The sequence below is a fragment of the Archocentrus centrarchus genome, chromosome 21 (genome assembly GCF_007364275.1).
Source record: "Archocentrus centrarchus isolate MPI-CPG fArcCen1 chromosome 21, fArcCen1, whole genome shotgun sequence".
NCBI classification, from domain to species: Eukaryota; Metazoa; Chordata; class Actinopteri; order Cichliformes; family Cichlidae; genus Archocentrus; species Archocentrus centrarchus.
In genome coordinates, this window is record NC_044366.1 from 29,959,028 (window position 1) to 29,972,964 (window position 13,937).

The 13,937-nt window shown below is 40.8% G+C and overlaps 2 protein-coding genes across 2 annotated transcripts; both read left to right on the plus strand.

The window, feature by feature from the left end:
• The first annotated feature begins 6,948 nt into the window (after window positions 1–6,948).
• Window positions 6,949–7,893, plus strand: LOC115800176 (olfactory receptor 4C12-like). Its single transcript, XM_030757430.1, has one exon. The coding sequence runs from the start codon at window positions 6,949–6,951 to the stop codon at window positions 7,891–7,893; it is 945 nt and encodes a 314-aa protein (XP_030613290.1).
• A 3,515-nt stretch (window positions 7,894–11,408) lies between these two features.
• On the plus strand, window positions 11,409–12,317 carry LOC115801019 (olfactory receptor 6N2-like). The gene has a single exon (XM_030758708.1). The coding sequence runs from the start codon at window positions 11,409–11,411 to the stop codon at window positions 12,315–12,317; it is 909 nt and encodes a 302-aa protein (XP_030614568.1).
• Window positions 12,318–13,937: the final 1,620 nt, after the last annotated feature.

A 13,937-nucleotide genomic window follows, 5' to 3' on the forward strand; every position in this document is an offset into this window, starting at 1 on the left:
TGTCTCCCAAATTTAAATTGGGAGCTGGTTCCACAAAAGAGGGGCCTGAAAGCTTCAGGCTCTGCTTCCCATTCTACATTAAATACCTTAGTAACCCCAAGTAAGCTTGCAGTCTGAGAGCGAAGTGCTCTGAGGTCTTTGAGATAAGATGGGGCCTGATTATTCAAGACTTTGTATGGGAGAAGGAGGATTTTAAATTCAATTATTTATTTAACAGGGAGCCAACTTCTTTGAGCAGTCTTGTAGGAACAGGGTCAAATAGACATGTTGATGGCTTGGAGGAAGTAACTAGTGACGTTAACTCAGAAAGATCAATTGGAGAGAACGAGTCTAAATAAATATCAGTAGAATTCAAAGTATTTGTACATAAAGATACGTCTCGGATGATGGTTGTGAATATTTTTTTCCATTATGGTTAAAATTTTCTTTGCGAAAAATGTCACAGCTGTGCATTTGTGAGTTATACCAGGGATTCAATCACTTCTGATTTAAGACTCTCTTTTTCAGAGGAGCCACAGTATCCAGTGTCATATACAGTGAAGATGTAAAACTGCTGACAAGATAATTGACCTGGGAGTAGTGACAGTAGAGTAGCTGCTCTGGACTGTGGTGGCACCTGGTACTGAAGATAATGGAGGAATTATATCCTTAAACTTCAGAAAGACATCTACTGTAATGATGTTTATTCCCCACTGCTGTGAAATCCATTTTGTAAATTTAGACATTATTAAGAAATGATCAGACAGAAGAGTGTTTTCAGGGAATATAGATAATATCATAAAGTGGTGAAGCAGGCAGGGTTGGACCCAAATGCAGGACTCTAAACAGGACTCAGGAGACTCACATGAACTCAGATAAACTCACATTTTTTGCTGGTTATACGTGCTGGACTTTATTGCTGGTTCAAGATGTAGTGCAGGGAATCAGGTAACTCACAGAATAGGAATCTCAGAAAAAACAAGAGAACTCACTGCAACTATAATTTAGAGGTAACAAGGAAAGAGTAGAAACAGCTTGGGGAGAACAGGTGAACAGATACACGCTAACGAGACCGTGGGAAGCAAAATTGAATACTGAACATATGATACAAGGACTGCCAAAGTAAACCTGGAAACAGAAACACAGACTAGACAACACAGGGAGGCAAGCACATGGAAAAAATAACAGACACATGAACAAAAAAATGGGGGAACAAGACACATACGAGGACACAGAGGGAGAAATTAAACTAAGCACTAGAAACTGAGAACATGATTAGATACACTTAAACATAAAATAGACAAGGAACCAAAACCAAACAGAACAAAGGAAGCCAGGAGCACCAGAGTCCAAACAAAAAACATTCAGGAGTCTTGCCAAGCCATGGATCCACACAGGGCAGAGAAAACAGCCCTGGAGACTTCCCAGGCCATGGGACAAGGCATAAGGGCAGAGGACAGTGGCAGACAAGACCAAGCAAATCCGGGAGTGGACCAGTTGGCCAGCTGCAGAGACAAAGACATTAAGGGGGGCCAGCCAGAGAACCCACTAAAGGGAAAACATACACTGCTCAAAAAAAAATAATAAAGGGAACACTTAAACAACACATTATAACTCCAAGTAAATCAAACTTCTGTGAAATCAAACTGTCCACTTAGGAAGCAACACTGATTGACAATCAATTTCACATGCTGTTGTGCAAATGGAATAGACAACAGGTGGAAATTATTGGCAATTAGCAAGACACACTCAATAAAGGAGTGGTTCTGCAGGTGGGGACCACAGACCACTTCCCAGTACCTATGCTTTCTGGCTGATGTTTTGATCACTTTTGAATGTTGGTGGTGCTTTCACACTCGTGGTAGCATGAGACAGACTCTACAACCCACACAAGTGGCTCAGGTAGTGCAGCTCATCCAGGATGGCACATTAATGCGAGCTGTGGAAAGAAGGTTTGCTGTGTCTGTCAGCGTAGTGTCCAGAGGCTGGAGGCGCTACCAGGAGACTGGCCAGTACACCAGGAGACGTGGAGGAGGCTGTAGGAGGGCAACAACCCAGCAGCAGGACCGCTACCTCCGCCTTTGTGCAAGGACGAACAGGAGGAGCACTGCCAGAGCCCTGCAAAATGACCTCCAGCAGGCCATAAATGTGCATGTGTCTGCACAAACGATTAGAAACTGACTCCATGAGGATGGTGTGAGGGCCCGACGTCCACAGATGGGGGTTGTGCTCACAGTCCAACACTGTGCAGGATGCTTGGCATTTGCCAGAGAACACCAGGATTGGAAATTTCGCCACCGGCGCCCTGTGCTCTTCACAGATGAAAGCAGGTTCACTCTGAGCACATGTAACAGACGTCTGGAGACACTGTGGAGAACAATCTGCTGCCTGCAACATCCTTCAGTGTGACCGGTTTGGCAGTGGGTCAGTAATGGTGTGGGGTGGCATTTCTTTGGAGTGCCGCACAGCCCTCCATGTGCTCGCCAGAGGTAGCATGACTGCCATTAGGTACAGAGATGAGATCCTCAGACCCCTTGTGAGACCATATGCTGGTCCAGTTGGCCCTGGGTTCCTCCTAATGCAGGACAATGCTAGACCTCATGTGGCTTGAGTGTGTCAGCAGTTCCTGCAAGATGAAGGCAGTGAAGCTATGGACTGGCCCGCCCGTTCCCCAGACCTGAATCCGACTGAGCACATCTGGGACATCATGTCTCGCTCCATCCACCAACGTCACGTTGCACCACAGACTGTCCAGGAGTTGGCGGATGCTTTAGTCCAGGCCTGGGAGGAGATCCCTCAGGAGACCATCAGCCACCTCATCAGGAGCATGCCCAGGCATTGTAGGGAGGTCATACAGGCATGTGGAGGCCACACACAATACTGAGCCTCATTTTGACTTGTTTTAAGGACATTACATCAAAGTTGGATCAGCCTGTAGTGTGTTTTTCCACTTTAATTTTGTGTGTGACTCCAAATCCAGGCCTCCATGGGTTAATAAATTTGATTTCCATTGATGATTTTTGTGTGATTTTGTTGTCAGCACATTCAGCTTTGTACAGAACAAAGTATTCAATGAGAATATTTCATTCAATCAGATCTAGGATGTGTTATTTGAGTGTTCCCTTTATTTTTTTGAGCAGTGTAGTATATTAATCTGCAAGAACTCTACTGTGAATTATTAGGACTTATTGGCCGGTCTCTGTCACTTTCTTGTTTGGATGTGGGTGCCTGTGGGTCCTGGGGTGCGTGGCCAGATGTCTTAGCATGGCTTTTGGTCCGCTCCCATGGCAGCAGGGACTTGGGGGTGGCTTGGGCCTCTTCGGCATTTGGGGGTGGGGGGGGGCTCTGCTGGGTGTCGGGCGGTTCTCAGGTGCCTGGGGCCTTGTGGCCGTGTTCTGGGCTCGTGTTGGGGTGGTTGGCCTACGGGGGGGTGGGCTGCTCATAGCCTCTGGCTCTCTGCGGTCTTGCCCTTTGACCATGGGTTCTCTGTCTGGGGTCTCCCTCTTTACTCCTCTGGGATGTGTGCACAGTTGCCATCAGGATGTGTGGCATCAGGTCTTCTGAGCTCCTCTATCTACCTCGCTCCTATTATTTTTTGTTTTATACCCTTTTTTTCTCTTTTTTTCTTTCTCTATCTCTCTTCTTATACCCCTTCCTTCCTGCGTGTCAGACCTGACATGAATACATAAAATAAAAACAAAACTACAAATATTAACAAGAATAGCCTATAGAAAACCTATAGAGCTGTTCTTGTAAAAGCAAATATGTTTGGTGTAACAGTGCATTTGGATCATCATTCTGATTGCGAAAACTGCCAGACATGACAGGCTATATAAAAAAAGAAAAAGAACTGAGGATATTGCACTACCAGAAGACAACATTGCAGACATTGAGGACAGCTACAAGTACCTTGGAATCCCACAGGCAAATGGGAACCATGAAGAGGCCTCTAGGAAAGCTGAAACCTCCAAGTACCTGCAGAGAGTAAGGCAAGTCCTAAGGAGTCAGCTGAACGGGAAGAACAAGATCCAGGCTATCGACACCTATGCCCTGCCAGTTGTCAAATACCCTGCTGGGATAATAAGCTGGCTACAGGAAGCAATAGAAGCCACTGATGTCAAGACAAGAAAGCTCCTTACCATGCATGGAGGGTTTCACCCCAAATCCAGCACCCTGAGACTGTACGCTAAGCAGAAGGAAGGAGGCCAAGGACTAGTGAGTGTCAGAACCACTGTCCTAGATGAAAAGATGAAAATCCATGAATACGTCAGCAAGATGGTCACAAAGGATCATGTGCTTAGTGAGTGCCTCAGGCAGCAGAAACCCGAGAATGAAGAGGATACAGACAGACAAACTTGTGATGGCTAACTAACCGGACATCGTAGTGGTGGACAAACAAAGGAAGAAGGTCGTAGTGATAGACGTTGCAATACCAAGTGACGGGAACATCAAGAAGAAGGAACACGAGAAGCTTGATAAATACCAAGGGCTGGAAATGATGTGGAAGATGAAGGTAACAGTGGTCCCTGTGGTAATTGGAACACTTAGGGCAGTGACCCCCAAACTGGGAGAGTGGCTCCAGCAGATTCCTGGAACGACATCCGAAATCTCTGTCCAGAAGAGCGCAATACTGGGAACAGCTAAGATACTGCGCAGGACCCTCAAGCTCCCAGGCCTCTGGTAGATGACCCGAGCTTGAAGGGCAAAAAGACCGCCCGTAGGGGCGAGCTGGAATTTTATATATATATATTTTTTTTTTTTAATTCCCCACTTGCCCTGTGGGTGGTCTTTGTCCTCCAAGCTTGGGTGTGTATCCCATTTTTAACTCAGGACTTCCACTTCATACTTGGCACAAATATTTTTGTATACTGTGCCAGCCACTTGGTTATGCTGTTATATGTACTATAAGCCCTTCCTGCTACAATCTTGCACCCTGCTTTTATGTGCTGGATTGTCTCAGGGGCATCTCTCAGCCTGCAACTGGCGTCTTGCCTGGTCCAGCAGACCTCACTCTCTAGCTCTTGTGCTTAGAGCTTGTTCCTGCACTGCTATGATTAGTGCCTCTATGCTGTCTTTCATGATTTTGGGGGATTTTTTGATGTCAGCCACTTCTTCTATTGGCCTCCATCCTTCTGCTTAGCGTACAGTGTCAGGTGCTGGATTTGGCATGAAACCCTCAGTGCATAGTAAGGAGCTATCTTGTCTTGATGTCAGTGGCTTCTATCTCCTCTTTTGGCCAGCTTATTATCCCAGTAAGTTATCTGACAACTGGCAGGGTGCAGGTTTTGATTGCACAAATTTTGTTCTTTCCATTCAGCTGACTCCTTAGGACTTGCCTTACTCTCTGCAGGTACTTGGTGGTTTCAGCTTTCCTAGCAGCCTCTTCATGGGTCCCCTTTACCTGTGGGATTTCAAGGTACTTGTAGCTGTCCTCAATACCTGCAATGTTGCCTTCTGGCAGTGCAATCCTCTCAGTTCTGAATACCTTTCCTCTCTTTGCAGGGTTCTAGCTAGCGGTTGATCACTTGGTGCTGTGCTATGCTGATGTCTCTTGCACTGGGCTGAGAATTTCACCAGTTTGCTATAGGAACTCTTCACTATCACTGCAATTAGCAAGCAGGCACACACTCCACTCAGTCACTGATACCAGTTTAATTTGTTTTGTCTCACTACCACTGGGGATGGCCAGTTTAGTTCACAATGTGCACGCATTATTTCACAACAGTCCTGTTCATGCTTGATTTAGCAGAAAGCACAATGGTGACTAGTGTGAAAGCGAGGGGAAAGAAGTGGAAAAGGGGAGTACAATTTTTGAGCTTGCGATCAAACCTAAATTCCCTGGAGCTCAGTGACTTTGGTGCTTTTCGACCCTCCTAGCAACTTCTTTTTCCAAAAGTGACAAATTTAGCCACTTTTTCCAGTGACGTTGGCTATGTTTGAAGATATCCCAGCAAACCCAAATTCTCCACAGATTACATCTGCATGTCTCACGCACATTCATGTGTGATGTGATTAATAGGTTGGCATGCATGCACCAATTATGAGTCAAACTAAGGATGTATGCTGCACAAAAAAAATTTTTTTTTCACAAATCTACTGTGTTCCTGATGCAGTGTGTTCAATTCTGACACTGATAAAATATGTACAGCTTCATTCACAGCAGGCTGGTACATTTTATTTTTTATTTTGAATACTAAAGAAAAGGAAAATTCCCAAGACAGTACAGCATACAGACTTTAACATGAAAATACTTTATTGTGCCCTATTGGAGAAAATCAGCTTGGGTTAGGAAACCGCTGAATCAAACAAACAGTCACTTAGATCCCTAAGTTATTTTTCAAAATGACAAGAAATTCAAACTTGATTCCATAACAAGCAATGGCATCATTATAAGTAGAAAGCATCTGCTGAAATTTTGCACTAGAAAAAATGTTTTAAGGGTCAAGTGTATCTAGTATAGTTTGAAAGGAATGTACACAAGGCACAAGGCCACACTAACTGTAATGGACAATAAACTATATTCAGATATAACCAAAGAGAAGAGGTCCTCATTTAAATAAAGCTGATTACACTCAAGGCATTATCGAACCACACTCAAACAATATAAACTTCCAAGGCTACTGAAATTTCAGAGTTGAAATATAACAGAAGTTATGACAAAACATGAGCAGAAAGGACACATTAATTGTAGAGTCCTGAAGCCTTAACTACAAGACACTGAACAGTGCTGTTTCAGACCTCCTCCTCCCTGGAGGATGAAGAAGCCTGATAAAAAACTTCCACAGACTCAGATTGACTGCATGCATTTGGTTGATGAATGTACTCCAAGATAGACGCCAGTTCAAATATCTTTAGGAATAGGACACAACACAGGTTGTATGTTGATATACTTTTGTTTGTTTGTTATTTTTATTTATACTGGTTTTGCAATTTGTTTTATGATCAAATGTTTTGTCTTTGAAACCAATAATGGAGAAAGAGTTAAATGTTACCTATATAACTCTGGACTGGTATGTAGAAGTTAACAAGTACAGATATATTTATTTTTTTGTTATGTGTATATTATATATTCTAATAATTTGCAGTAATTCTACTATTGTTTATCTCATCTGGACTCATAAAAACCTTCATGAGCCTATGTACATTTTCATTGCAGCTTTGCTATTGAACTGTGTTCTTTACAGTACAAATATTTACCCAAAACTTCTGATTGACTTTTTATCAGAAAAACAAGTCACATCATATTCAGCCTGTCTCTTTCAGTTTTTTATGTTTTACACTCTAGGCAGTTCAGAGTTCATTCTCTTGGCAGGTATGGCTTATGACAGATATGTGGCTATTTGCAAACCTCTGCAATATCAAACCATCATGACAAAAACCACTGTGAGTATTTTCCTGGTCATAGCTTGGCTTTTTCCTGCTCTTCACGTTGCAGTCCAAACAATTGGGAGTGCTGAAGCTAAACTGTGTAACTTTAACTTAAAAGGAATATTTTGTAATAATGCAATTTTCACTCTTGAGTGTGAAAGGTCAAGATTAATTACTGTATTTGGAGTGGTTTGTTTATTTGATCTTGGAATACTTCCTATGCTCTTCATAGTTTTCACATACATGAACATTTTTATAGTCTCTTATCGAAGTTGTAAAGAAATTAGGAAGAAAGCTGCAGAGACCTGTTTACCCCATCTGTTAGTTTTAATCAGCATTTCCTGTTTAAGTATCTATGATATCAGTATAGCTCGAGTGGAATCAGATTTTCCAAAAACTGCACGTTTAATAATGACTTTACAAATAGTGCTCTATCATCCTTTGTTTAATCCATTTATTTATGGGCTCAAAATGAAGGAAATTTCTAAACACCTAAAAAACTTGTGTCAGGCCAAAATCATTTCATGCATTAACACTGAATGCTAAGGTGCAGTACTTTGTTCTGTAATCAGTTTTATGCAGTTGCTGAAAACATTTCATTTAACACAATCGAGTCAGTCATGTAAGTATATTGGATCTGTGGAAGTTTTTTTTTAGCAAACTGTTACTGCAATCATAATAAGATGAAAATGATATTATGTGCTGTGGGTTTATTAATGAAGTGAATAGTGAAAATGATGCTGCTCCACAATGAGAATGGGCTGAATTGTTCTGTTCTGTTTCCAATAATTCTAAATCCAATAACTCGAACTCTGCATTTTGATGATAAACATCATATTTAAACTATACGAATTATATTAAATGCCTATATTCTCATTCCTGTCTTTCACACTTTTTCTTTTTAAATTGTATGTTTTGATTCTTAGTAAAGCATTCATGTAAATAGGGTGTAAGCACTACAATTTCTGATATACAGAGTTTAATTAAGTTACATACTAAGAGCTTTTGGTGAAACATTTAAGCATTTACAATTGCCTTTCTCTTTACACTTAGCACTTTAAGTAACAGCATAGGTAATTGAATACTACTCAAAAAAATTTAAAAAGGGCCTTTCTCAATCAGAGTATAATATCAAGTCAGTTAAACTTCTGGGATATTGATCTAGTCAGTGAAGAGCGGAGGGGTCTGTTAATCTGTTTTCAGGTGATCTGGTGTTAATCAGAGACAAGAGATTAAGGGAGACTGAGCAAATCACGTGACATCCTAGGCCCCCAATTGTATTTGTCTGTTGTTAGGTTGTTGTTATGTGGTTGTTTAGTATCGAGTGTCCAAACATTTCCTGAAGGTCTGCGAGAATGACCACCTAAGGTGTTCAATTTTGCTGTGCCATAAACTGCACCAATAACAGCAAGAGTTCATTGACCCCAGGATGGGTCAGAACCAAAGATTTCATCAGTTTCCTACTGACGAAAAGTGAGCATCAATGCTGTGAGTCAGTGTGAATAGTGAAAAACTGAGTTCATCTGATGATTAAATAAAGTTCCAATAACATGGGCTAACTGTAGCTAACTGAGCAATCACAGTAGCATTACTGATGGAGACATCCTGGAAATCCTCAAAAAGCCTCAGTACAGGTGCATGTCAATGGACTTTTTCAGTTGCTGGTTTTAGATTATTAAAACTTTAATTAAAACAAGAGGCTTCTCTTGATTCTTTTCAATTCTTTAAACCTGATAGAAGGAAAAACTATGACCCAAATTAATCATTTACATTGTTGAGTGGGATCTCTGGTGTGTAGGATTCCGCTAATTCTAAACACTGTGCTTGAACAGACAAAGTTTATCTTCCCATTGAACAGAAAAGTATGGCAGACGCTAGCTTCGGTGGGCACTGTTTTTGGTGACATCACAGGCATAGCTGCTCAGTCTCCCTTAATCCCTTGTCTCCGGTGTTAATAAAGTTAACAACAGGTGCACTAGAGGGGCAACAATGAGACCACCCCCAAAACAAATGGTTTGACTGATGTTTTTTTCCTTCTTTATCTTTTCTGACAGTTTTTCACTAGTTCTGCAGTTGGCTGGGGTCAGTGTCACTACTGGTTGCATGAGGTGATACCTGGACCCTACAGAGGTTGCACAGGTAGTCCAACTCCTCCAGGATGACACATTAATACGTGCCATTGCCAGAAGGTTTTCTGTGTCTTCCAGCCGTGTCTCCCAGGAGATTCAAGGAGATCAGTAGTTACTCTAGGAGAGCCAGACAGGGCCATAGAGGTCACTGAGGTAGTTAAACAACTCCTTGGTGGCAGGGCTCCTGCAGTGGATGAAATTTATTCCTGAGTTCCTGAAGGGCCTGAATGCTGTAGGGTTGTTTGTTTGGCACACCTCTGCAACACTGCATAGAGATCTGGGGCAGTGCCTCTGGATTGGCAGACAGGAATGGTGGTCCCCATCTTTAAGAAGCACCTGAGGGGGATCACGCTCTTCAGCCTACCTGGAAAGGTCTATGGCAGCATGCTGGAAAAGAGAGTTCTTCCATTAGATGAACCTCAGTTTCAAGAGGAACGCTGGATCAGCTCTTTATTTTCTCAAGGATATTTGAGTGTGCGTGGGAGTTTACCCATCCAGTCTTCATGTGCTTTGTGGACCTGGAGAATGCATTCGACCGCATCCCTTGGGATATCCTGTGGGGGACGCTGCAGGAGTGTGGGATGTCTGGCCCATTTTACGGGCCAGGGTCATTCCCTGTACAATTGCAGCAAGAGCTTGGTGCGCATTGCTGGTAATAAGTCAGAATAGTTTCCAGTGGGTTTTGGACTCAGCAGTAAAACAAGCGTGTGTAGTAGCATGTGCACCTCACATGTAGCCATCACTCTACCAAGGGTGTGGCCATTTCTTGGGGGACAATGAGCGATGTCCCACTAAGGTAAATCTGTGCACAAGCATCCTGGGCTGCACTTTGCACATTTGCTAGGTTCAATTGTTCTGCTGCTGACTGACCAGTAAGTTATTCCTTGTGACACTGCTGGTACAATTCATCCATATTGCTTACTGCCACTGGAAGTCAGGAGAGAATGAAACAGAATGTAAGTTACAAAGGAAACAATGACTGTGAATTCCCAAATGACTGCCAGTCATGCTCATCACTCAGAACATTTCATCTTTCCTGTAAATGATGGGATCATTGCAAAGTGCAATAAGAATTTTTTCTTCCTGATTTGCATTGCAGTTTACAGTATGACAGTGTATGATGTTAATAGAGTATAATACTGTTCAGATTTCACTGTAGATCTACATCAAATTATCTTAGTGTGAACAATGAAAAAAATAGCACCGTACACCTGTGTTATTTCACTGGAACCTTTCAGCTTCTTTTTGCTTAATTTTAATAACCATTCAGTTTATTTTTGCTTGAATATTGCTTGTTTATTATGAAAAACAATTAAACTATTAGTTTGTGAATATTTCCCCTCTAAAGTCTTTTAAACTTTTATTAGTTGTGTGGATATGAAAACACACTTTCTGTAATATCAGAGAAATTGTGTGCTATTGAAATGTGGTTTGTGTATGCATCTGGGTTTATATTACTATACAGCTGTTCACTTAACCATTGTTTTGTTTAAAAAAAAATAGAATGTTGTATATGACAAAGTGCCCTTTTGAATGTTGTTTATGTCAAATTTTAAGTTTTGTGATTACTTTGAATGGTTTACTGTGTTTAGTGCAAGCCTGAATTTTTTGCTAAGTGCAAAGTCTGGTTGAATAAGAGGGGAAAAATGTGTACTCGTGTATTTAAGGCCTAAAACCTGTCCATCTAAGTCTCCAGAGTTTAAAGTTGCAACATAGTAGCAGGTCTTTGTGGAGGACTTAATGAGATCCACGGAGGTTGAAGTTTCATTATATATTTGTCTGATTTGAACAGTTCACTTTCTAAAGATGAACACACACCAAGTTTAGGTATTTATGAATATAACAATCTTCATATTAAAACTATTGTATGTGTGCTGCTTGTTACACATTTTGTCATTTTGTCTGTTTTAAATATTAGTGTTTAATTTCTGAATGAATGAAATTAATTTAACATATATAACACTTGGTGGTCATGTGGAAGTAGAGAAATACAGATATCTTTATTTTGTGATCATGTTTACAGTATATATTCTAATAATCTGCAGCAATTCCACTATTGTGTGGCTTATCATGATTCACAAAAGCCTTCATGAGCCTATGTACATGTTCATTGCTGCTTTGTTACTGAACTCTGTTCTTTTGAGCACTGTGATCTACCCAAAGCTTTTGACTGACTTTTTATCTGAAAAACAGATCATTTTGTATCAAGCCTGTCTCTTTCAAGTATTTATGTTTTATGTTTTAAGCACTTCAGAATTCTTACTGCTGACAGCGATGGCTTATGACAGATATGTGTCTATATGTAAACCTCTGCAATATCCAACTATCATGAGAAGAACAACAGTCAATATCTTCCTGGTTTTGGCGTGGTTTCTACCTGCTGTTCAGGTTGCAGTGCCAATAGCAGGAAATGCAAACACACCGCTGTGTAACTTTACTTTGAAAGGTATTTTTTGTAACAATTCTGTCAACCATCTTTATTGTGTGACATCAAGAGCACTTTCTGTATATGGTATGGTTGTTCTATTTAACGTTGCACTTTTTCCTATGCTTTTCATACTTTTTACATACACAAAGATAATTATAGTTGCTTATCAGAGTTGTGGAAATGTAAAGAAAAAGGCTCTACAAACCTGTTTGCCTCATGTGCTAGTTCTAATTAACTATTCTTGTTTGCTTACATATGATATGGTCATGGTTAGGCTGGAGTCAGAGTTTCCAAAAACTGCACGCTTTGTAATGACATTGCAGTTTGTAACATATAATCCTCTCTGCAATCCAATCATATATGGACTAAAAATGAAAGAAATTTCTAAACACCTCAAAACATTGTTCTGTTGATCTGACATAAACTAATTAAGCCATTCATAGTCTTTTTTTTTTTTTTTTAATTGTTGCACATTGTTTATTAAAGAAATGTTAAGTGTGGTCTGATTTTCAGGACGTCTTTAATGTAAGCTTTTCTTTCTATGAATAATAAGCACAATAATAAAGTAGCACCTTTTTCAATGCAATAACTGGTAGATTCAAAAGTAGCTATTCAGAACATTTTATTATTTTTAGTCATTCCCATTTTTATATTAATTGGATAAAAAATATTGCTATTAGTGTTTAGAGTCATTTGAAATGTTTATCATAAACAATAATCGATTTCCTCTTTTGTTTTGTAATGTTTTTTTGGTGCTCAAAGTGTGACGTTCAAAAACAGGGCTTAACCTGTTTGTCATGTAGCTGTAAGCAGATCATTATTTCAAATCGTAAATGAAAAGTAAACAAATAATAAGATCTTGAGTGTCTGTTGTCACTTTTTTATGTATATTTCTGAATTATGAATTTGTTAATAGTTCCATCTTTCATTGCTCTAGCATTTTTAATGATTTTCACAAGAGAATTACAAACAGAGAAGAAGTAGACTGACAGGGCCAGTGCTTAAGAAATTGAGACTGTTGTATTGTTAAGTTTTTCTATAACTATACTGCTCAAAAAAAAAATTAAGGGAATACTATTCAGTCAGGGTATACCATCAAGTCAATTAAGCATTTTGGATGGATCAGGTCAGTTATTACCAGTGAAGGTTATTAATCTGTTTCAGGTTTCAGCTGTTTTGGTGTTAATGAACAACAGGTGCACTAGAGGGGAAACAATGAGACAACCCCATCCATCCATCCATCCATCCATCCATCCATCCATCCATCCATCCATTCTCTTCTGCTTATCCTTTTCAGGATTGGAGGGGGGGCTGGAGCCTATCCCAGCCGTCATAGGGTGAGAGGCAGGGTACACCCTGTGCAGTTCGCCAGCCTGTCGCAGGGCCAACATGAAGGGACCGATGACCATTCTCACTCACATTCGCACCTATTGTTTGAACATGGTGTTCTATATGGGCAAACTGTGGTTTGTAAAGAAGCCCAATAACAGAATACCACTCGGGTTCAGGTCAGACAGGCCATGCCTCCCAGCCGTGCCCCTCCAGGTCTCACTGTCATTGTCCACCTAAGCATTGAAATCTCTCAGTCACCAGATGGAGCACTCTTGAGCACCCCATCCAACTACTCCAAGAAGGCTAGGTACACTAAACTCAGTGACATGCAGTCCGGGGAGGCAGGTGAGGAAGTGATAAGAGAAAATACATTTGACCACTTTAATGTTCCATAAAACTGTTTTCTGAATTATTTCAATCATTTAATCGTCAAAATCTCTGAATTTACACATCGCCTGTTCAGACACATGGAAGAAATGCAGGGTGAGGCAGTGCAGTGCTGTGCCTCACCTCTGGTGGCGCTGTGTCACATACAATAAATGAAGCAGGCAGTTGGCCATGCCCGTTGCTGTCTCTCAACATATTGCCAATATACATGTTTGATTACACATGTGCTACACATGCTGATGTTCCACAGTCTGTCTAATAGATTGACTGAATGTGTGCGACATGTTTATTCTTTGTGATCATAAATGCATGGT

Coding starts and splice junctions, on each gene's coding strand:
- LOC115801019 (XM_030758708.1), top strand. CDS start 11,409: ATGAATGAAATTAATTTAACATATATAACACTTGGTGGTCATGTGGAA.
- LOC115800176 (XM_030757430.1), top strand. CDS start 6,949: ATGGAGAAAGAGTTAAATGTTACCTATATAACTCTGGACTGGTATGTA.